The sequence below is a fragment of the Camelus dromedarius genome, chromosome 5 (genome assembly GCF_036321535.1).
Source record: "Camelus dromedarius isolate mCamDro1 chromosome 5, mCamDro1.pat, whole genome shotgun sequence".
In the NCBI taxonomy this organism is placed as follows: Eukaryota; Metazoa; Chordata; class Mammalia; order Artiodactyla; family Camelidae; genus Camelus; species Camelus dromedarius.
The window spans coordinates 11,976,394-12,002,722 of NC_087440.1; the positions used below are offsets into that span (position 1 = coordinate 11,976,394).

The 26,329-nt window shown below is 36.9% G+C and overlaps 1 protein-coding gene across 5 annotated transcripts in view; it reads right to left on the bottom strand.

Annotated features, from left to right (window-relative positions):
• UNC13C (unc-13 homolog C) overlaps positions 1 to 26,329 on the bottom strand; it is a 599,855-nt gene that overhangs the window by 105,250 nt on the left and 468,276 nt on the right. For all 5 annotated transcript variants that reach the window (XM_064485583.1, XM_064485584.1, XM_064485586.1 and 2 more), the window contains one exon: positions 1,317 to 1,443. In XM_064485583.1, the coding sequence (XP_064341653.1) occupies positions 1,317 to 1,443 (127 nt within the window). The remainder of the gene's footprint in view (positions 1 to 1,316; positions 1,444 to 26,329) is intronic.

Here is a 26,329-nt window from a genome sequence, read left to right on the forward strand (position 1 = left end):
CACACATACTTCATGTTTAACTCTTCTTTTCTTTTATATCCTCATACATCTTTAGTTGACAAATTCTGTAAATTGTATCTTCAAAATTTCTCTCCCACACATCTTCATTATTTACATTCTTACTAGAATGTCTCTATTATTTATGTAACTTTTAAGTTGTCGTAGTATCCTAGTGTATCTTATAAACTATAAGAAAAGTTACATTAATGAGCAGTTCTAATCTCATCATCACATTACTCACTACCTTTTAAATCTCTTCCCCGTCCTCTATCCTCTGCCTCTTCCAACTCCCACAATGCTTAGTGAAAGTGGTAAAAGCATCACAGTACTTATTTATATAATCTAGTTCAAAATCACTTTTCCTATATCACTTTCTACTCATTTTATAAAAATGCCCTGTCCTCCACTGGAATGATGCTATTTCCCATGGACCAGAGCCCATATACTCCTACCACTATAATTATGCTCATAATTTTCCATCTTAATGCTTTTCTCCCTTTCCTTGTTATAACCTGACAAAATTTTCACAGTCTACATCAAACGCTACCCCATCCATAAATATTGTGTAGAGTCTCCCAAATAGGTAATGTCTCTCTTCTATGAGACACCACTGCATTTCGCTTGTGATCCTTGAACAAGTATTTATTTTGCTTTGCCTTGCTTTATCATGATTTTTGTACTTATCAGTATCTCCTTGAGTATAAGCTCCTTTCAGGGTGAGGTCTTCATTTTGTTCACCATTGTCCCATAAGCCTGGGCACGGTGCTTGGAATGGAAGACCTCCTCCTCCTCAGTAGAATGAAACAGACTTCTGATATATATTAAATGCAGACTTTAGAAATCTGATTGTATGATTACAAATATATTTGATAGAGATGCATTTACGAAAAATGTTACCTGTTTAATAATGACTTCTGTTTTAGAAATAGGAATTTCTAAGACTTTTTTTCAGTTTGAAATAATGGAAAATCTGATTATATAGAGCCAAATACAGGCACCCCTCATTTTCCAACAAAATATGAGCTAAAGCACTTTTACAATAAATAATCTCATCATGGAAGCCATTATGTATTATGCATTATATATCTCTTTCTCTCTGAGTTGAATATCCAAGTAAGGCATACTTGAAAAAGGCAACACAATTCAATTAAATGTGGTTCCCAAAGACATGCAAATCATTTAATGTTAATTTTATAATAGAAACATCTGCATTCAAATGAAGATTTTGTGAAGAGATTTTAGGGCTGCATAATTCAGGTGTAATTTTACAGGACTATGAATTGAGAATAAACTTGAGGGTGAAAATCACTACTTACAAGGAGTACTCAGGAACGGCATCCTTGAAGGCAGGAAGTTCTCGCACATATTCATTATAAAACCATTTCACTTTGAAATGCAAATTCATATAATCGGTGCTCTTGCATAACCTCTGCTTTTCATGTTCTATAACAGATAAAAATCAAACGTTTAATAAAGTTTGGTTTGCCAACAATGCTGTGTTCCAATCGACTCTTATTAGCAGTATTTCAAAAAGGAAGAAAAAAGCACATCTGAGGGAAAGGCAAAGTGAATTGCTAGAGACAGACCTGAAATTTTACAAAATGCAGAAGTCATCATTAGGTCCTGTGTAGAACAGACATAAGAAATAATCTGACTGCTCTAATGTGCCTTCCTGAAAAAGATGAGAATTCTGGTGACTTAAAGAATGACAGCGTACCAGTATTTTTCTACTTATCTGCAAGTGTTCATACTTTGACTACTTTTAGCCTGATGCAAAGTGCCAGAAAGAATGAAAACTTGTAAGCATGAATAAAGCATGAATCAAACTAGAAGGCACAATCCCTGGGAAATACTGCAGATGTGACTGAGCAGACCACATTTTTGGCCCGGATATTTAACACTTAAAGAATTAAGATGGTTGAAAAGGAGAGGAACCACATCCAACTCCTAAGCCAGATGGTTTCTTCTTTACCTTTTAAGTTGAGCTAAACTCATTTTGCAACCTGTGACTTTCTTGTTGACATTTCTTTAGCAAGATTTTCTAGTATGTGACTTTTTTCTCTCTTGATCAAAAACTTTAGCTTAAAACTGTTATTTTCATGTGGACATACTGTACTGGGGAATAGACACAAAAATGTTATTATTAAATACCTTTATCCCTGATCAATATTAAAATCTGGGCCAATTCTGGCTACAAGTCTAGACACAACCAAACCCCAAATATCCTTAACTATTTGCAGGTTGACTTTGTCATCTGAGAACTTCTGGCTGAGGTCTGTGACTCTCCTTCAAGCCGAGAGCTGTGATTCATAGTAGAAACATCCTTTACATTCCAGGCTGAACACACTAATTGAAGGGATTACTTTGTTATAAGGACACTGAGGGCATTCTGCTTTCCAAAACCCGACTATAGAGGGACTTAAATCCCAGTGATAAACACACAAGAGGGAACACAATCCCAAATCAAAGATTTGCAAATTATCCAAACAATAATTAATTTAAGACAATTTTCAGAGCCAAGAAACAGAGAGAAAACATGCATACACACTCACACACACATAAACACATTAACAGAAACAAGAGTAATAAACTAGAACATATAGACCAAACTCGCAAGCAAAATTATGAATTAGGTGATATTTTGCCTCAGGTCCCTCCAAATCCATTTCCCTCCTTCCCCTTTCTATGTTGGCTCTCCCCCTACCCTGGTCCCTTCAAATGTCTAGTATCCCTCCATACCTTAAGAGGAAACATTTATTTGATAAACTTACAGGCAGGAACTTAATGCCATACTACTCTGAAATCCAGATAAAGGAAGACCCTTGCCCTCAGGCCCACACATCATACCACAAGTACAAACTCAAAACTTAATAGCCTGTGGGCTCCTCAGTCACTTGGGACCCGACACGGTGCTGGCAAGGAGCAAGCCAGAACTCTAAACGTCTGCTTTTGTGACTCACACACCACTTGCTTTTACTATTAATACCCTCCAAGCCCCACAGAAACAGTTTGGACTATCCTTTGTTCTGTATCCTAGAAACAAAAGGTGACTGTGTCCAAATGCTACCAAGGTTTGCAGGCTGCCATTGCTGCCAACAGATACAGGTACAGCTTTGGTGTATGGGAAGGAATTCAAGCTATGGAAGCACTTAGGTAAGAGAAGGGGTAAAGTAACTCACTAGCTTCTTTCTCTGGATAGCATAAACACAATAGATTACTGCATAACAAAGTATTAACAAGCACCCATTTTCTTTGGATCCAATTCAGGCATTTGAAGGCACTCATGAGTCAAGGCAGCATGCAAAACAGGTGCACATGCTAGCTGGGGAATATCCTGAATATTACGTGATTCCTATTACTTTCCAAGTCTGTATACATGTAGTTCTCCATGTATATACGTGAAGCCTGATACTGATTCTTTGCCAACTAGATGGCTTCTGAATTCTAGGTTTGTCTAGATTTTATTTTTGAAATTTAGATTTATGAGATTTAACTCATTTAAGTTATACCTTTATTCAAGTGATTTACATAAAAGTATACTTAAAATAACTTGCATTTGCCCTTATTTTAATAAATATTTTGGAATATTTTAGAAGTAAATAACTTTCTGAAAACTATATTTGAACTCTATCCGAAAACACACATAATTAAAATTAAAAATTTCATACTTTAAAAATTAAAATTCAACTAAATTTCAGTAAAAAAATTTATTTTAAATTATATATTTTAATAAAATATATATTTTATAAATATATATATATATGTGTTCATTTTGAATACATTTTATTTTTTAATCCTTTAAATATTAAGAATGTGTGCAGAGAAAGCATTCCCACGATGGCCGAGTGGGAAGCCCTGAGCTGATCTGTTTTTATCCAGCACAACAAAATTACAACTGTTTATACAATAACTATTTATGAAAAAGACCAAACCCTACCAGAAAAGATCTACAGGTAAAGATATAAAGAAGGAACTACAACAAGAAGGGTGGGAGGGGCAGAATCTTAACTGAGTCAAGACGCATAGCCCCGGGTGGGCAGCCCACAAACAAGAGAGCGATTACTATGGCAGAGGTTCTCCCTAAGGAGCGAGGGATCTGAGCCCCACATCGGGCTTCCCAGCCCCAGGGTCCTGTGCCAAGAAGATGAGCATCCAGAACATCTGGCTTTGAAGGCAGCAGGGTTTACTTTCCAGAGACCCAGAGGGCTGTGAGAAATAGAGACCCCATTCTTAAAGGGCACACACAAAATCTTACACACTTTGGGACCCAGGGCAGAAGCAGTAATCTGAAAGGAGCCTGGGTCAGATCCACATGCCAATCTTGGAGAGTCTCCTGTTGAGGCAGGAGGCAACTAGAGCTCAGCCGGGGGGCAGAGACACTGGCTAAAGCCATTTTGGGGAGCTCATTCTACCATGTGGACACTGGTGCTGGCAAGCACCATTTTGGAATGCTCCCTCCAGTGTACTAGTCTGGGGACCCAGCCCTACAGCACCCACTAGCCTGAAGGCACCAGTGCTGGGATGCCTCAGACCAAGCAACAAATTGGGCAGAGGCACAGCCCTACCCACCAGCAGATAGGATGCCTTAAGAGCCCGAGTCCACAACCATCCCTGAACACTGCTCTGCTAACCAGAGGGCCCAGGATCCAGCCCCACACACCAGTGTGCAGGCACTAGACCTGGGACTCCTAGGGCCCTCAGCCAGAGCCCCCAGAACTCAGCTCACCTGTGAGTGAGCAGGCATCAACCCTAGAATCCCCTGGGCTGAAATAAGCTTCGAGATACCCAGGACCCTACAACTAGCTGTGTCAGAACCTGGCCCCAAACACCAGCGGTCTGACACCAGCCCTGGGACCCCCGAACTCTGCAAATAGACCCCAGGTCTTAGTACTGCCCACTAGTCAGCCAGCACTAGCCCCAAGACCTGGCTTCACCCATTGGTGGGTGGACACCAGCCCCAGAATATCCTAGACCCCAACTCACCCACCCATGAGTCAGCTCTTGCATGGGGACCTCTCTGGTTCGATAGATACCACCTCATGACCCTGCCCCGCCAGCCAGCATCTGGCAGCCTCTGTGCAAGGCAGGGCCTGGCAACCAACTAGACCGGGGGCCAGCCACACCTACAAGACTGCCCACAGCAGTCTGCCTGCCACAACAGAAGGACCCATGCAGCCCACAGAGGGGCATCCCTAGAGCTTTCTTGCCCTGGAGACCATGGGGAAGTGAACTGCTGAGATGCACAGGACGTCTCCTACAAAGGCCACTTCTCCAAGGTCAGGAAACACAATCAGCCTACCAAATACACAGAATAAAAACAGCAAATAAGACAAAATGAGATGACAGAGAAACATGTTTCAGATAAAGAAACAAGATAAAATCCCAGAAAAAAGAATTAAGTGAAGTGGAGATAGGCAGTCTACCTGAGGAAGAGTTCAAGGTAATGATTGTAAAGATGATTAAAGAATTCAAGAGAAGAATGGAAGAACAGAGCAAGAAGTTAAAAGTGTTTAACAGAGATGAGTAACACAATAACTGAAGTGAAAAATACACTAGTAGGAATCTACAGTAGATTAAATGATACAGAGGAACTGATCAGTGAGCTGGAAGATAGAGCAGTGGAACTCACTGAAGCTGAACAGAAAAAAAGAAAATAAAGAATAAAAAGAAATAAGGCCAGTTTACGAGATCTCTGGAACATCATCAAGTGTACCAACATTCACATTATATGGGTCCCAGAAGGAGTAGAGAGAGAAAGGGGCAGAGAATGATTGTGAAGACATAATAGATGAAAACTTCCCTAACTTGGGAAAGGAAATAAGTGCAGGAGGCACCGAGAGTCCCAAACAGGATCTATCCAAAGAGGAACAAAGCAAGACACTTTGTAATGAAAATGGCAAAAACTGAAGATAAAGAGAGAACAGTAAAGACAGCAAAGGAAAAGAAACAAGGGAAATCTCATAAGGCTATCAGCCGACTTTTTAGTAGAAACTCCACAGGCCAGAAGGGAGTGGCACGATATATTTCAAGTGATGAAAGGGATAAATCTGCAACCAAGGATCCTCCACCAGGCAAAGCTTTCATTCAGATTTGATGGAGAGATCTAAAATTTTACAGACAAGCAAAAGCTAAGAGTTTAGCACCATCAAACCAGCTGTACAAGAAATGTTAAAGGGACTTCTTTAAGTGAAGAAGAAAAGGTCACAATGAGAAACATGAAAATTTAAAAAAAAAAAAAAGCTCCTCAGTAAAGGAAAAAATACAGTGAATGTAGTAAATCAACCATGTATAAAGCTAGTAGGAAAGTTAAAGGACAAAGTACTAAAATCATCTGTAGCCACAATAGTCACTAAAGGGAAAACTGGACAGCTACGTAAAGAAGAATGAAATTAGGACATTTTCTTACACCATATGTAAAAATAAACTTGAAATGGATTAAAGACCTAAATGTAAGACTGGAAACCATAAAACTCCTAGATAAAAATGTAGGTAGAACATTCTATGACATAAATCATAGTAATATTTTTGGATCTATCTCCTAAGGCAAAGGAAACAAAAGAAAAAATAAATGAGTAAGACCTAATTAAACTTACACGCTTTTTGCACAGCAAAGGAAACCATTGACAAAATGAAAAGACAACCTACTGAATGAGAGAAAATATTTGTAAGTGAGTGAAATGACTGATAAGGGGTTAATATGAACTCAATCAAAAAATGGGCAGAAAATATGAATAGACATTTGTCCTAACAAGACAGAGATGGCCAACAGGTACAGAAAAAGATGCTCAGTATCGCTAATCCTCAGATAAACACAAGTCAAAATCACAATGAGATATACTTTACACATGTCAAAATGGCTATCATCAAAACTACCACAAGTAACAAATGTTAAGGATCTGGAGAAAAGGAAACACTAATACATTGTTGGTGGGAATGTAAACTGGTGCAGCCACTGTGGAAACAGAGTGGACGTTCCTTAAAAAATGAAAAACAGAACTACCACTTGGTGTTCCAGCAATTCCACTCGAGGGGATACATCCGAAGAAAAGGAAAACAGTAATTTGAAAAGATACACACACCTCAGGGTTCATAGCAGCATTATTTATAACAGCCAAGATACAGAAGTAACATAAGTGCCCATCAACAGATGAACAGATAAAGATGTGGTACACACACACACACGCACTTCTGTATTCAGGCTATTCCCCTGCTTTGTGTAAGAACCTCTAGCAAACCCCACTGTGAACTGACCCACCATCACAGAGGAAGTCAATTAATCAGACTTGTTAAGTTCATGTTAAGAAAACAGTATATAGTCTCAGAAAGGAATAATCATAGAACAACACACATTTTATGTCATAGAAATACATTTTGTGGATAGACTAATATCATACTTTATCTTCTTGTGAGCCTTGTTTCATGCTTGTAGGCGCTCAGCTATATTCTGAGTAGTTATTACCACTTAGATGATTCTATTGAAAGTGAGCTGTTATTTTCCAAAATCCATCTGCCTGTTTTTCTCATGTCTTCATATATTCCTCTCATAATGTGTAATCATCTATTACAAGGATATATTTCAAATAAACTAATTACATCCTAACTACCATGTACCAAATACTGATGTAAGAGATTATAATATCAAATTCAAAAATATACTTCAGACTATCTTTAATTCTCCCAAAGCATCTTCAACTCAGCAGTAGACCACGTTCCCAAAACTGCATTTATCTCATGTGCTATGAATGACTCAAACTTTATTCAGCCATCCATCCTCCTACATTTTTAATTTTGGCAACAAAGATTTAACTAGCTCATTACATTCACAAAATAAAACATTTAATTAGTTTTCCAAACTGCAATATAATAATTTTGTACAAAATTTTATCTGTGAATTTACAATGAGAAGCAAAAATATTTTACTACCCGAATAAAAATGCTTCATTAAAATTGCACAAGGAAAAAGCTTGGCGATTTAGAAGAACATTCCTGTTTTCCTTTAGATGGTATTTACCACCATTTACTTGAAAGGAATATATTTTCTTCTGAAAATTAGTGTTTATGTATGGGATTTTATGTATAATGCAGAAATGTGCCAATTATGTATCAGTTTACAGGGTAGGGGTGGTGTACGCTCAATCCATTCTCAAGACACAAAAAAATTTGCTGCCATTAATCATCACAGTGTCATTTTCCAGTTCTTAATTTGTGACATCATTTTATTGCATCAACAGTCTGTGTTGTCCTGTAGTTAGTATGTTCACTTTTGTAGGGCTATCTTAAACATCTCTCTAAGTGTTTGATACCCTGCTCTGTCTCTAAGAGGTGGTGATTTGGAAGGTCTGGAAGGAAAATCAAGGGAAAAGCCAGCATCTGGAGCCCAATACGTATGATGTTTTGTGAGATACAGAGTGCTCACAAACCCCACACCTGATCACCCAGGACATTTGGTTCTAAAAATAAATACGTATCATACTATTTTAGATGATACACATAAACATCTACCAAAGATAAGCATAAATGCATATTAACAATATACAGATGGAGATCGTAGGATCTTTTTTATATACTAAGAATGCTAAGCCATGTAACTAGAAGTAAAAAAAATAAAAAAGAGTTGGGGAGATGGGAAGAGATGGGGAAAAAGCAGGGGCGAGAGAGGGAGAGCGTGAGAGAGGGAGGGAGAAAAATAAGAATACAATTTTCCATTTTAGAGACCCTCTATACAGGTTTTGTAATATCAGCACATCTTTGATGGTGAGATAGCACTGAAAATCCTGGTTGCCAAAGTAAGCTGCACTATTTATAAGGTATAAAACTTGGAGGAATAAAATGAAAATGAAAAAAATAAATGACTATACATAACAGTAACACGTTAGCAAAAAGTTATTTGGACCAACGTGAAGCTGCCAAAGAAAACAGTCAGCAAACAAGAGAAAAGAATGAGCCATCATAACAAACTGTCCTAGTCAACTTTTTTAAGAATCAATGACAATGAAGGAACCCATATCATTAATCTTTGTAAAGTAAAAAAGAAGCCACTGAAGTTTCTTTCATGATACATTTCTGGTAAGTAAACCTTAGCAAAACACTGGAGGGGAAAAAAGCCAAGCAAAATTAGTAAAATATTGCCTTACTCCATGACCGTGGAACCTGATGCGGGAAGCAGTTTTACGCTTGTAGCTGGCAGTCCCTATCCATCATTACAGCCAATCTCTCAGCAGAACCCTAGAGTGAGATGAGGCTCCCTGGGTTAATTAAACCAGGGACGACGTGGGGTCAGACATACTTCGCAGCCACACTCTCTGATCTATCTGCTTAGACTTCCAGTGTAGATCTATAACCCACAAACAGACTGCTGGGTTCTGAGTAAGCCTGGCTCTTTCAAACCTCTCGAACCCCTTTAACCTCATCCAGAACTTCAACTTCCTCTATTTCTGGACAGACAAATCTGTTCCCAAGTAAGCTGTGTAACTGGATCACCCTTTTGGACTTCAAATGTTTCTTTGCCAAAATTAAACAGTAAAACACCAACATCTCTCCTATAATCTTTCTCTATAACACAGACTCCTGTATCTGTGAAGTGCTCTGCAGGGAAGCCAGAGCGTGGAGCTACTCTCCCATGACACTCAGAAGGCAGGCATACCGTTTCCCAGCACCACGTTAGAAACGCTGCCTGACTTACCTGAGCCACAGGCCTTGGAGATTCACAGCCATATAAAGGCAGGACCACATAATCTGGTGCTAGAAAACTAGAGATGGATAGTTAGGAGGGAAAAAAATGGGATGAGATGGGAAAGTGTTTTTAACAAGAGAGATGGCCAACAGGCTGAAACATCATGGTAAGATACAGGCACCCAAAGAAGCTATTGGCATTAATTGGCAAGTCAGGGAGCAAGGGTATAAAAAATGAATGAAAACAAGCTTCACTTACACTGTATTCTTAGCCACAGTCCTAGCAATGGAGGGAGTACAGGATATTTCCATGAGACTTAGTACTTAGGATCAAAATGTGGATTTCATTCATTTATGCAACATATCTACTGATTATGTACTGTGAACCAGGTGCTATTCTAAATACTTCAGTACAGCAAAGAAGAAAACAGAGTGTTCCTGCAATTCTGGAGTTTCTAATACAGTGAGGAGAGGGAGACAATGAAAACCATTAATATAATGTGAAGTAGTGGTAAGTATTCTGGAAAAAAAAAACAATGCAGGGTAAAGGAGCAGAGGAGCTGAGCATACGTTTTTTCAATAGGATGCCATCTCTTATGAGGTGACACGAAAGCAGAACTAAATGAAGTCAGAGAGCAAAGCATCTGGCCATCTCCTGGAAGAGCATTTCAGGCAGAAAACAGCCAGTGAAGTGGCCCTCAAGCAAAAGAGGGTGCTTAACAAGTTCAAAGAGGTGCCGGGAAGCCAGTGGGGCTAAAGCAGAGTGATCCACAGCAGTGCCAGCTGGTTTCAAGGAGAAACCAAGGCCAGGTCACATGGGATCTTGCAGCCTGTGATAAGGACCTCTCCCCCAAAGGTTATGGAGCAACACTGGAGGATTCTGGTCTCCTTTTACATTTGTAAAATATCACTTTGGTTGCTGTCTGGAGAACAGATTTTAGGGATCCAAAAGTGGAAGCAGGAGAGTATAGCGGAGCTCCTGCAATAGAACAGGCAATGGATGGGGCAGCTGGGACTTGGCTGGTTACAGTGGTGGCTGTGGTAGAAGTGGGTAGCATGGGGTCTAACCTGGGACCTGTATCTTCCTGTATCACAACCTTGCCTCTTACCTCTTCTCTGCCTAGATAAGCTCTCCAAGAACAGGTATGACCACTTATTAAATGTGAGATTCCCCACGCCGTCCTGTCTGCTTAGAACCGTAGGTGGATAGATGGATGAGTAAAATAATGGAAAGGTTATATCTAGTTTTAAGAACCCTCTCTATTCCTTCATTTTCTTCTCAGTCTTTCTGAGAATAGAGGAGGTCATCAGACGGGTAGAGCGTAACTGAGCAGGACTCTGTGGGGCCTTCCTGGAACAGACCTCTCCACTCCATGTCCTCCACCTGCCTCTTGTCTGTAGAAAAACTTTAGCCTCCTAGGCCTTCCCCAAGTTCCAAAGAGTATATTTAATCAGAAAAGTGAGAAGATGCAAAATGAAAGAAAAACCGTCAAGCTAGACCAATAATTATAGTTTAGCCATTAAACAAGTCAAGGACCTTTAGTTCCTCCTCAAGGGCTGTAGATAATATTCTTAGCCACATTCTTTGAGCTGTTTTGCAGATACTGATAACCCCCATCAGGTGGAAAAAGTTAACTATGCTGCTCAAAAGCAGGTAGACCCAGACTGTTTGCAACCAGGAGGTTGATCATGTTGACTCCCAGTTACCCCAACACCAGTCAGTCAGAGTTCCAAAAGCTAATCATGCACCCACAATTCCTCTCCCTCACCCTGTTTTTAAAAACCTCTCCCTGAAAGCCATCAGGGAGTTTGGTGCTTCTGAGCACTAGCTACCTGGACTCCTTGCTTGGTGCCCTGCAATAAATGCTGTACTTTCCTTCACCACAACCTGGTGTCAGTATATTGGACCCAAGTTTGGTTCAGTGACAAAGGGACATGTTCAACATTGGACATTGTTTAGAAGTTTGCTGGTATATAGCTTCCCACAGGGAAAAGCAACTGCTGAATCTTAAAGGACTCAATTTTCTGTATTAATATGAGTGTATATCAATAAAATTTTTTAAAGAATTCTCAATGAAATGTAAACGTAACTTTATCTCAAATACATAGCTCATATAAACCACTTAAAAATCAGTTTCCCGTATTGCTGTTTATAAATTTTATTGCAAAATCATTGCTTGCAGCTTTTTCTTAAAAGACTCAAATCTTTATGGATTTCATTTCTTTTAGTTTCCTGTACATTTTCTCATTACTTATTTAAGTGTAACCTGTAGTTGAGATTCTTTTTTAGAATAAAATTGATTTCTATAAATTATTTACAACATATAAAAATAAAAAGTAGATTTCAGCTAATCTATTTTCCCATTACTCTCTGAGTTGCCATCATGTATTTACTACTTATAAATGAAAAGCAACTGATACATGAGTCATGGCCAGAGGTTAAAAAATGCTTCACTTAATTTATATTTTAGCTAGAAATGATTAAAATATCCTAAATATTTTATTACTTTTAATTTTATCATTGGTGGTAATATTTTTTTCAACTTTATTGACAATTTCCCTGAGAATTCTCATTAAAAAAAGACAATGGCCTTAAACTTGTGTAATATGCATACTTTTGTTCATATTTAAAGAAAGGAAAATTTAATGGGACAGTATTTATCTATCAGACTGCAAAGCAGAAAATATGCTGTTTTGCTTTTTAGGGAAAAATTAGCAATATATAAAAATTTTAAATGCACAAATCTTTGGGCAATTTTACTTCTCAGAATTTCCTATCTAAATATATTTGCACATATAAACAAAAAATGTATGTTCAGAGCTATTTATCTTAGTAAAATATTAAGAATAAATATTGACATAAGAATTAAGTATGATTCATAAATCAGTCCATTGATAACAGTGAAATTATGACACAAAATGAGGTAGATCTAAATGTGTTTCTGCAATACCTCAAGTTATATTGTTAAGTAAAATGGCAAAGGGCAGGGAAGTATGGTCAATGTATTACCACTTACGTAAAAAAGAAGAGAGCTATGTTCATACATATATGTGTACACTTAGAGTATTTCTGGGAATATACAAGAAACTAAAAACAGTGATTAACTTGTCAAGTATCGGAGAAAAGCTTTTCACAGAATATTCTTTTGTACTGATTGCTTTACCTGTATACATATATTTTCAAAAACCAATACTTTATTTTTTTAAAAAATACAGTTAGAAAAAGTAAAGAGCAAAATACACAGTTTAGGAAGATAAGTCAGTAATCTACATGAGTGATATCACATGGAATCTTAAAAAAAAAGAAAGAAAAAAAGAGGACACTAATAAGCTTACCTACAAAACAGACAGATTTGCAGACATGGTAAATAATCTTATGGTTACCAAGGGAAAGGAGGTGGAAAGGGAAAAATTTGGGAGTCTGCGACCTGAAAATATTAGCCACTACATATAAAAATAGGTTAAACTTTTTTCTTCTGTATAGCACAGGGAACTATATTTAATATCTTATAATACCCTTTAATGAAAAAGAGTATGAAAACAAATATATGTATGTATATGCATGACTGGGACATTGTGCTGTACACCAGAAACTGACCCATTGTAACTGATGGTACTTCAATAAAAAAATAAAATAAAAGAGAAAAAACAATACTCCAATAAAATTTTTTGAAAAATAAAAGAAAATTATACACAAAGATTTTTAAAAAATCAGTAATCTAAAGGTTAGCTTGATAAAATCTTCCAGAATGCAGGGACAATTCTTAGAGCAGAAAATTAGAGCATAAACGACACAGTAGTCAGAGAGATTTCTACTCCTGGAGGGCAGAGATCCAACGTAAGAAGAAAAGTCAAATGGGACAGAATCAATAATAAAATGCATAATTAAAGAGATCTATCTTTTAGTGGGAGAGAGAGAAAAGCAAGTAGGAATGTAAGAAATTCTCCACTAGTGAAGAGATACTCACATCTAGGTACTAATGAATTGGCACATCTGCCAAAATGTTTGAAGGACAAAATAAGGGGGAAAAAATCTTACAGGCTTCTAAACAGAAAAGCAAATATATGCAATTACTTACAATAGGCTGGCCTGTGACTCTTCCATTCCCTAGAGGCTATGGGACAACCAGACAACATCAACAGTCAAGAGAGGAAAACCTGCAGAGGGCTGGAGAACTGAATATCCCATCATGTATTTGACAGGAAGGCAAAGAAAGAACATACAGCTGAACTGGCTCCACTAGTAAACATGCAAAGATGTAAGACTGGTTTCTTCTTTCACAAAGCAGGTAGGAAAACCTCAGAAGCAATACATTTTGTCATGAACCATTATTTTTCACTACAGAAATAAACCTATTTATTGGACACATGGAATTCCTTTGTTAAAGCCTCTCTCTCTCCGTCAGGCCAGACTTGTACCAGATTCAGAAGTCTAATTAAATAGGAATTACAGTTATTATTAAAGGATAAAACAGCCACCAAGTAAGGCATTTTTCTATGCCAGGAAAAATGACTGAATGAAAAGATCAAAAAGGTGAGTACCTCTGGATGACTCTTCCTGCTATGTACACATTTATATTTAAATAATAATGATTTTTCTGGTTTATTTTAGAAAAATGTTCATTGAAAAAATATTTGAACACCACAAAAAAGTTCAAAGAAAACGTAAAGATGACTATAAATCCCATGATTCACAGACAGCATTGTTAAACTATGCCTGATTACCCTACAGGGTAACACTGTGTGAATTTACATATCTAAAATATACATGTGCATACAATTTGAATAAATGCTTTATGTTCTATAACTCACTCCTTTTACTGAATGTTTTTCCATGCCAATAAAATTAGATTATGTCATCATTTAATATGTTTTTTTAAAAACTATACGTTGTGTATTCTTGGCTATATACACTTCTACATATTTGTTTTATTCTCTAGATCTAACTTTAGAGGGTGTGAGATCTTTCTATTACACCATACCAGCTCATCAAGGGTGGTTTGATACACACAAAAAAAATGAGTTTCAAAAAATGAGTGCATCTAAAATTGAATGGTAAAACAGTAAGACTAAAAGAAGAAAACATGAGAGATTATTTTCAGAATCTTGGGTAGACAAAGATAAATTAAATAGAACAAAAACAGCACTAACAATAAAAGTTATCTATAAACTGCACTGTTAACATTAAGAACCTCTGTACATCAAAAGAAATCGTTAAATGACATGTTAAAATGGCCGTAACTAACCAGAAATGACCTACAGATTTAACGCAATCCCTATTAAGATGCCAGGACATTTTTCACAGAACTAGGGCAAATAATCCTAAAATTCATATGGAACCACAAAAGATCCTGAATTGTCAACGTAATCTTGAGAAAAAAGAACAAAGCTGGAGGTATCACATTCCTAGACTTCAGACTATACTATGAAACTACAGTAATCAAAATAGCATGGTACTGGCACAAAAACAGAAACATAGATCACACATATTAGACTATTTCTCAGCCATAGAAAATGGAATTCTGCCACTTGCAGCAACGTGGGTGAACCTAGAAAATACAACACTTACTAAAGGAAGTCAGAGAAAGAGAAACACTGTATGTTAGTACTTATATCTGGAATATAAAAATAATACAAGTGAATGTATATGCAAAACAGAAAAGGACACACAGAGAAAACTAGTGGTTTCCAAAGGAAAGAGGGAAAGGGGAGGGGCAAATTAGAGGTATGAGATGAAGAGATTAAAAACTACTATGTATAAAACAGACAAGCAACAAGGATATATTGTCTTGTAACAGCTTTTAATCGAGTATAATCTGTAAAAATACTGAATCACTATGCTGTACACCTGAAACTGATATGATATTGTAAATCAACTATACTTCAATAAAGAAAAGATACTAAGAGAGTAAAAAAGCAAGCCACAGGCTGAGAGAAAACATTTGCAATACAAATATCCAACAAAGGTTGATACCTACAATATATAAAGAATTTTAAAATATTAAGACAACATCAGAGAGTTCAACATAAAAAAAAATGGACAACAGATTGAAAAGGTAGTTCATAAAAGAAATACCCAATGGTCAACAACCGTATAAAAAGGTATTTTACTCATTTTGTCATCAGGGAAGCAGAAGTTAAACTACAGTTTTAATTATACCACCATTATATGCCTACCAAAATGGTTAAATAAAAAAGACAGGCAATAGCAAGCTGGTGGAGATGTGGGTCAACTGGAATGTGTACACACTGCTGGTGGGTGAAGTAATCAGTGCATCCACTTTGAGAACTGTTTTGCGTTATCTGCTAAACTGAATGTATGAATCCCTGTGATCTAGTAGGTTCACTCCTTGGGTATGTCCATGACAGATGTGAGTGCATGGACAGTCACTGAAACACGTATAGAAGAACACTCATAGTATTTTAGGAGCCTAAAATTGGAAACTACTGACATACCTCGACAGTAAAATGCATAAATAGTGGCATATTTGTACATTAGAACACAATGCAGTGATGAGAATGAATGAACTATATGGGTAAAATATCACAAAAAAAATAATACTGAGTGAAAGTAACCCAGCACAAAATAGAATATATTCTATGGTTTGATTTCAATAAAGTTCCACAAAAGGCAAAAGTATCACATTGTGTGAGAAGTCTACGTAGTGAGTAACTTCATTAGAGGGGTCAGGCTAGGCAGTGACTGGAAAAGAACACGATGGGGACTTCAGAGGTTCTGTTAACAGGTAAGTGCGCTGTGTGAAAATTTATCCAGCCAGACTCCTGTGATTTGCACACTTCCTCTGTGTATGCTATAGTTCAATAAAATTTTACTCAGTAAAAATACACCTCCTCCTATTTATATGTTATATGATATTAATGGATTTCCTAATGATAAACTAGCCTTTTGTCTTAGTCTATTTGAGCTGCTGTAACCAAATGCCATAAAGTAGGTGGCTTATAAACAACAAACATTTGTTTCTCAAAGTTCTGGAAGCTGGCAAGTCTAAGGTCAAGGCTCCAGCATAGTCATGTTCTGGTGGAGGCCTTTCTGGCTTGCAGGATGTGGCTTCTTTTATCTCTACAACATGGAAGAGGCTAGGACGTTTTCCGGGGCCTTTTATTTTTTTAAAAGGGCACTAATCACTATATAACTAGAGACCCTGAAGATATTTTTATCTTTAAAATCTAATAACTTTATAGGATCCGTTTCAAAGCTGATGATTCCAAGTTGATTTTCTGGTATCAAGTGGGCCTTATCAATTTGTATCCTGAGGTCTTTTGTTTCTATAAAATTTTCTTTTATTACAGTTTTAAATATAAGTTCTATTGCTTTGTTTTGTTTTTCCTTTTCCAGATACTGCAGTTTCACATATTAGATTTTCTTTACCTATCTTCTTGTCAACAACTCTCTTTACTTCTTTGGAGACTCCAATTACACACATTAGAAGCTATCACTTCTAGTTTTACTCCATGCTGACCTCTAACTCAGCTGGGGAGTCATACTAATGACTACTTGTATTTTCTTACTAGCTCCAACTCTAATCAAGCTAGAATGCTGAGATCCCTATTTTTATCATGTCAACCCTAGGGTTTACACCAGTGTTTGCAAAGAGTAAGAGCTCAAAAAACTGTGAACAAATGAACTAGAATCATTCAAGGGCCAAAAGGATTGGCTAAATAAGCTATAAAGACCACAACATATAATTAATTATATTCTGATGTATTCTTCGTGACTGAATATATATATAGGATAATTTGAAGATGAGTGGAGTCATGAAATAGTACAATTCATTTGAAATCTGGGGATTTACCCTCTCTTCACTGTCTCATTAGTGTCTTCCCCGCCCCCCCACCCCGGGTTCATTTATTGCTTCTCTCTAGCTGAAGTACCTCACAGACATATTCCAAAAGCAGAAAACAGCAGCATCTCTACATACTGAAATTGCCTGGTACTGAATGCTGGCACCAGATAAGTATTATTGATTTACTACACAGAAAAATGCTATTGTATTATGTAGCAAATCAGCTTCCATTATCCTTGGAGCTAGACAATAAATGAAAATTTTAGTGAAGCATGTTATTATAGAAGATTTAAGATATAGAGAAAATCTATGTGTAAAGATCTCTGAAACTGTTTATCCTTTAAAAGTATTCCATTTGTGAGTTCTTAATACTTTTTCATCAGTCGGGAAAATAGTCAATAAAGTTGCATTTCTCTTAGCATTACATTAATTTACTCTCATTTTCTACTGAAAAATTCTCAACAAATTTATCTGAAGCAGTACTGCCTATAATATGTGTAGGATTGCTATTGAGAACCTAAGCTAGTCAAAGTTTTGAGTGAAAGGCTTTTAAACTTAAGATATGTCTTCTTCCTTGTACTAGCTACAGCCACTATAAAGCTTACAAAAATATATTTAACTCATGTATGAGTTTTCATCATTTAGAAGAAAAAAATCCATTAAATCCAAATAAACAAATACATCAATCTGCTACTTTGTCTACAATCAGTTAATTAATAAGTAAATGCATTAATTATAATGTTTATTTTTTAAATGGAAAGATATGTTAATACTTCACTAAAATATTAATATGAAAATAATTCAAAAACACATGCAAGGTGGTCGATAGCTCAAGGGGAGTTTCTCTATTCCAGGAAGATTTCTTTCCAATAGCTAATAAAAGGTGAATGCATCAGCAGAAAAAAGGCCAAGTTCATGAGTGGAAAAGGAAATACAAATGACTAGACAGGAAAAGATGATCAACTATGTTTACCGTTAGAAGAGAGACAGCCAATCCCATATTGTCACCTGGGAGAGTAATGATTAAGCGTATTGATAACCACTGGTGTTGACAAGTGATACGGAGAAGCAGGCATTTTCAAATACCATTAATGGGAATCTTTAATGATACAAACTTATTGAAAATTGCTATCAGTATTTGATTTACATTTCTTAGCTCACTGCTTCTTTCTCCTCACAATCACTCTTGTCATCATTTTGTGTGATCTTACTATGTAGGTGGCCTGGCTAGTGCCCAAGTTGTCAGCTCTGACCTCCACCCTCCATTGGTTTGTGCCCCCACTGCCCCCACCCCTTTTCATGGTCTTACCTTAGATCGTGTCATTACCAACAATGTATTCCCTCCAAAATCTCAATTTTAAGCATTCTGCTCTTTGAAAAGCACCGTGCTCTTTGACAACTACCTTATCTCACTCCTTTTTGTATCCACTGAGACCCACATTTTCTCTATACATTACCTCATTCGTAACTTTACTTTCTCTTTATCTACCTGAGAGTCTATGGTCCATGACCGTAATCTCCTTTTTACATACACCCTCAAGTACTTGGCCTCTCTTGGTCTTTGTCGCACTCACCTGGCAAAGGACAAGCCTGGGTAAATCCAATTCCTTATCTGCTCTGTGCCTACATCCCGGTGCCTCAACATGACTGGAAAAAATACAACCATGCTGACTGCTGTTATCTAAAGTAATAGCCACAAATGTCAAAAGGGCCCTCCATGTGGACAGCCATCTCTACATTTTACTAAGCACTCGGTCTCTATGCTCTGAGATAATTATTTCATACTTGCGTTCTCTTTCCACAAACATCCAAGAACCCTTCTCCTCTCATCACTTAGATCCCCATCTCTCACTACCACATTTACCAACCTGCCTTCTAGAGCCATATACTTTGCCTCCCCTCCTGCTACTATGGCTGAACTACCTCCACTACTATCTCAAGCTAACCATTCCACTTGCATACTGGATAACACCCAATTTCTCCCATTCAAAGACTTGGCTGTTCCAATCATGTACTATCTCTTATGTACCATCCATGTTTCCTCTGCCCAAATGAATTATTCCCATAACCACAAAAACATATGACATTTTTCTATTATAAAATGGATTTTTAATACTAAAATGAAGACCAAAGGAATTAAAGACTTAACATTATACATCTAGAAATAAAATTAGAAACTAATATATTTTGCTGGGTAACACTGAAACTAAAGGAAACCACAGACAAAGATTAATATGATATAAAAACCCCTTACAACAACAAAAAAATGTAACTCAAATGAAAACACCCTGAAAAAATATATGTAGTAATTGTTTTAAAAATTCAAAGGTGTATTTCATGAAGAAATCATATAGATTAAAATTAAAATAGTATTTGTTGAATTAAAGACCAACAACTAAAGGGTAGAGACATGAATTTCAAAATACACAAATTAGTCAACAGACGTAAAAAAATGTTCAACTCCTTAGTTATGAAAGAAATTCAAAGTACGAACAAACAATCGTGTACCACTTCAAAACTATTACAAGAGCAAATTCAAAGTCGTTGCGATATTCTGTTCTGTCAAAGGTGGGCTGATACAAGGGGACCTGCCAGCCCTGGTGACAGTGCACACTATTGGAAATTGTCATACATGATTTGGCAATACATTTCAAGAATTATACAGAGTGTTAATCCAGTGTGAATACTCAGTAATTCTGGAAGTCTGCCCCAAGGATGTAAACAAAATGAGGAGAAAGCATAATACAAGAACATTTTCATTGCAACATTATTGATAGTAATTTAAAGAATGTTATTAAGGTGGATTATCCAAAATAGAGGGATGGTTAAAAAGCTCAGGTTTATGGATTTGGAGAAATACTACCTATTAAAATAATTCTGAAACTCTATCAATATGCCAAAAATCAAAAAAACAAGACAAAACACAGAAGCGCATCTATGCTATTATTAAAATTATACAAAATTCTGTGTGCATACCTAGCAGCAGAAAATGGAGTAGAGGGATCCTGGCTAATTTAAAAGTCTACCTCCATTATGGTTATTGAACAATAAAAAATAAATAAATTCAAAATTATCAACAAAGGAACCAGTTTTCATGCACCCTGAAGCAGAGAATTACTGTTTCTATTTTATGTTTTACTTCAAGCTTTAGATTACCCAGGGTAATGAAAAGTGGTTAAGGCACTGGATTCTGACTGCTCCTTCAGGACTAGTAATACACCTGCATGTAAGTGGCATTCATGAAGAATGAAGTAGCTACTCAATGCAGAGATACTGGGCATATTGTTATTAATGGAGTCCTGCCAAAGTGTTTTATATTTAGCACAATTTCATGTACAGGAGAGGGAGAGAGAGAACGGGAGAGGGGAGAGAAGGCTGGAGGGGGAGGGAGGGGAGGGCACGGGAGGGAAGGAGGGAGGGAGAAACAGTTCAGACAGATCTCATGCAGCAGAAGAGAGGCAATTTGAGAAGTCTGGCATCTAGGAAGGAATCCATGGGGAAAATGATGTCCTGATCTAGTGCAGCTGTGAGTGGGTTTGAGAAGAAGGGAGAAAAGAAGAGGACACTTAAAGGTGAGAACAGAGCTCTGCCTCTGCAAAGGAGGAGTAAGGGAGAGCAAAACACTTAGTCTGATCTGAGGATGTGAGTGGGGTTACTGGGCTCAGGGTGAGGCTGTCAAGTACAACAGAGGATGTAGGAAGAACATTTTTTGAAAAATGATGAATTCTTGATTTGATTTTAAGATTCTAGAGATCTTTTCCCCATCACCAATCCTCTAGAGAGGCTCATGGTCACTCACAGATACACAAATCAAAGCAGTTCAAAAGACTGAGAAATTGTACCTCAGTATAAAATCGTGGATTGTGTGCCTTTAGGGCAGGAGTATAAATGTTCAGATATATTCTCTTGCCATTTTAGAGTTGAGAAGATTCTGAGTAGATGAATCTGGGAACTCACAAAGGGGACCCCTTATTAAGACTAGAGTAGAGGGGTCAGTCACACTAAAATCTCCATTTTAAAAATGTGTGTGCTTACAATTGGTGAGCACAAAGCCTTGGAAACAAGGGAACCTAATGTTTAAAACACAACTCTTTTGTAGACGTGGCATCTTCTACCAGCAGAAAAGCAAACAGGTAGGCATCTTTGTATTGTGACCCCCTTCCATCCATACCTTAGAAGAAAAATCAAGGCCATTAGGAGAGACTCATAGGAGAATCAATTGAATTTAAGCATTTAGTCACAAACTTTATGCAGCTTAGAATTTACTGTGGGATCACAACTGCTGGCTCAGTGATTTGACCTGAAAAGCTGACCTGGGCAGGGCCCAAAACATGACCTTTTTTTTTTTTTTTCTTTTTGCCGAGAGAGCCTATAGGCTTTCCTTACACGTAAACTGCATCATTTATTGTTTGGGGATTAAGCTGGTGATTACTGGGATTCTCTCACCCTTTTTCTACTTATGAACACACTCACCCCTGCTAATTAGACAAATTTATGAGTGTTAGATAGTCAAAGATACTAGGTAAGAGATGTAAGGACATGGGAATGACAACTTTCATCATATCCAAATTGAAGCAATCCTCAAATGTATGGCTGTCCAGAAGTAGCTTAGTCAACAACCATTTTAATTTCATGGGTTGCAAAGGATGGTTTTAATCCTTATCCTGTAAAATGTGTAATACAAGCCATAGACAGATTCTGAAGACGGTGGTTCACATGCCTCAGCTGTGTTCTAACTACCTGTGTGACCTTGAACAGTCCTTTGATATCCCTTGTTACCAGTGTTCTGGTTTGCAACTGGACAGAGTTGGACTATCTGACTAGGTCTTAAATTCCAGCTGGCCTGATTCTCCTCACAGAAGCTTTCCTATCACTCAACTTGGTCCGTGGCCTGACTTCTGGGAAAATGGCCCAACTGTGAAAATAGAACATATGGGAGCCCAGGAAACAAACAAACAAAATTAAAAGTCTATATAGATCTGTGGAAGGGAAGGGCTGTAATGTGAACAATCAAATCAATCCTAAATGAGACTTAGATTCTTATGATAAAAACACCAAATGTTTTTAAGAATTACAACTTTTATAAATTTTGGAGCATCTGCAAGTGAGTTTCTTTGCAGCTCATGTAATAGATGCAACAACAATATTTAGCTGCTGTTGAATATGTATGTTGAGCTTGCCAGCTGGAAATTATTTCGTGACTAAAATATCACGCATATAATCCAATAGCTAAAGATGGACATGCATTTCCTCTTTTGGAACCTTCTGGGGACTTGCCAGCACAAAAAAATAGTTGCGGCTCAGAGGTAACTAGAGAGAGCAATTATCCAAGGAGGAACTAGTTTTACCATGGGGTAGAAGCGTGTTTGTCACCATACAAGCCAAACTGGTGAACACACATGCACATAAACCAAACTCTCACTGCAGGCAGCCAACAGAGAAATGTAAATGCTAAATTTCACAAGCTATAGACTTATAGGGTCAGTAACGATATTTAAAATCAGTAGTTTAGTATGATAATCTCCAGGTTCATACTGAGTGAAGTAAGCCAGGAAGAGAAAGAAAAATACCGTATGATATCACTTACATGTGGAATCTAAAAAACAACAACAACAACAACAAAAAGACACAAATGAACTTATTTACAAAACAGAAACAGACTCACAGACATAGAAAACAAACTTACAGTTATTACCAGGGGTGAAAGAGGAGGGTGGAGGGATAAATTGGGAGTTCAGGATTTGCAGATACTAACTGCTACATATAAAATAGATAAACAACAAGGTCCTACTGTAGAGCACAGGGAACTACATTCAGTACCTTGTAATAGCCTATAATGAAAAAAGAATGTGCAAAGGAATATATATGTGTGTGTACATATATATACACACATACAACTGAATCACTATGCTGTTCGTAAACAGGCTATATATCAATTAATAAAAAAGAAAATAGAATCAGTAGAAATGGATCTTTCTATCCCTTTTCAACTGGTTGTTAACTCCTGCCTGTTCTTGAGGTGGCAGCTGGGAAGCCGCTTCTTTAGGCAGCACTTTTCTGAATCGCCTGACAAAACAAAACGCCCTCTCAAATGTCCTCAGTGCACAATACACCTCTTCTACAGCAGATACCACCGTTACGTTTCCTACATAAGCATGAACATTTGATCAGTACTTGTCTCCCTGACAAGACTATGAGCTCCATGAGGGCAGATTCCCTCTTTTTGGTCCCAACTACCTACCACAGTGCCTGACACAGAATAGACATTTAAATACTACTTATTAGCAAAGATATACTGTCCAACACAGGGAATATAGCTACTATTTTATAGTAACTGTTAATGGAATATAACCCTTAAAAATTGCAAATCACTATATTATACACCTGTGACTTATGAGATACCATACATCAACTATAGTTCACTTAAAAATAAATATTAGCTTATTAAGTAATGAAATAAATGAGTAACTTTTTTGTGCATGTAAGGGATACATTTAAATACAAATTATAGATTAGTTCACACCTTAAGAATATTTTTGCAGTAGCTTTCTTTAATGATCTTACTAAGTGACTATTTGGTACTTCTTAGTATTAGAGATATGAAGACCATATGGTCTAGAGTCTCTGAGACCGTTTCAGTTTCAACTATGCTGTTCCACTTTATATGGAAATATTCTCTTACTTGTCAGATCATATGCCCATTATTTTGTTTAGCAGATACAGTCAACATAACTACAGAATATTCTGAAATCCAGAAAATGCTACTTTAGTAAAGAAAGTAATTTGCATAATATAAAACCAACAATCTTCAAAACTACTTCCTCAGTTGAAATCAATTCATAGTACATAGGCTGCTGCACATATTTTCAGTAGATCTGTTTTTACAGAACGTGGATCTTATAAGGTGAAACAATAAAAATTCATTTCATTAAACTTTAGAGTTTAAGTAAGAGTTTAAAATAAAGTCAGATCGATGTATATTAGTGTCACATCCTGACAAGAGCTGATATTGCATATTCAACAACTATTAGATTTCTAAATATTTACACATTCTTGAAAGAAGAGGTGCGTTCTAAGAACCCCTGTAAAGACAGAGGGAAAGTACTGTGATTCTGAAAAAGTAAAACTGGCAGAGGGGGCCCTTCAATAGGGTTATATAACATTCAAGTAGATCTGAGATTTAAAACTTTTAATTGTGTATATGTGTAAATGGAATCATATACATTACTTTTCTTGAATACGTAATTTAACAAAATCACACATTCACCAAATTAAATCCCCAAATCTGGTACTCTCTTAGCGACAATTACTCTGACTGTTCCTCCCTGAGTAGTGAGTTACAAATTACTTTGCTTGCAAGGGCGATGGGAAACAAACAAAAAACCATTAACATTACTGCTTTGGGTGTTATTATCTTGTGTCCAGGTTTTCTCTAAGGAGAATTGCAACATGCTTCACGATATGTGAAATTCCTCATGGGCAGACCTGGCTCACTAAGTAGGCGACGTCCCTCCAAACCCACGCACCAGCTGCTCTGTCAGCTACACGAGCTACGGGATACAGCTGTGTAACTCCATAACCCCTCCGCGGACTAACGGAATGAGAGACTTCCAGCACCCGGCAGGCTCAGTCTGCTTCTTGGGACTCTTGAAGCCGTGTTTTTCCTGTGGTTATCAATCTCACGGGCTCCCTCTTCCATGGAGTGCAAAGACAATGTGATTTCAATTCCCATGCAAACAGTTTTATTAAGTTAGTGCAAACTTAGGCAAGATAACCCTTTCAAAAGCAGTGGCATAGGAAATAGGACTTGACAAGTCATTTAACCCCTGTGTGCCTTAATTTCTATTAATATTTAATACAGATTTGTCTCAAAGTATGTTGAGAGGCTTAATAGACTGATGTATGAGCAAGCAGCACATTTTAAAATGTTTTTACTTATAAATGAAAGGGAAAATTCAACAGGAAAGGAGCAGGTGAAGACTAATATGATTTTAGGATTTCTTTATATTTTACCTCAAATGATCCAAAAACTTTGATAGCTGATGCCAACTGGGATTGGCTACTAAGCACTAATAAAAACGTCTAAGAGATCATAATTTGGAGAGCATAAAACTAAATGTAGTAACTCTTTATTGCCCTAAGTGGAAGAGTTGGTAAATCATCAGTTAAAAGGATAGAGTGAACATAGTTTACCTTCCTTATTCACAGAAAAAGTGAATATGGAATCTGAGACTTTTACTCATCAAATACTTCAACACACAATTAAAGACTGTTTTATGGTTAAAGAAATGCCTGGGTATGAAGCATGTGCTGAAAAATGAATTATACATGTGTTCATTGGTTTATATTCTCAAATAGTCTTATTATTTTGGTAATAAAGTGTTTCAGTGACAAGTGTACATTTCAGTATATCACATGCCTTTCTTTAACTGTAAGAGCTAAAATATCATTAAAATCCAATTTTTACTATCTAAATAAAATCTCTTAGATTTTATCCATAACTGTCCTACTCTCCAGTTTCTGATACCCACTTTGAAAGTGGCATGGCATATTTCCCCCCTAGGCAAACAGAAGTAGATTAAAGGGATAGCAAAAAGGCAACACTATCCTTACAGTGACTTCCAAGTTTCAATATCAACTTCCCATAGAGGTAAAGAGTAGACGATAAAATCTGAAATGAGGCTACTTGGGTAGAACTCAACTAAGGGAAAAACTAATCAAACTTACAAGTAAATAAATATTCAAAAATAATATTCGTATCTATTTAGAATAGAAGTTATCTATCTATACGTCTACAAGAATGAATTTGACGAAGAGAAATGACACAGACATCACTAGTTATAGTGAATATG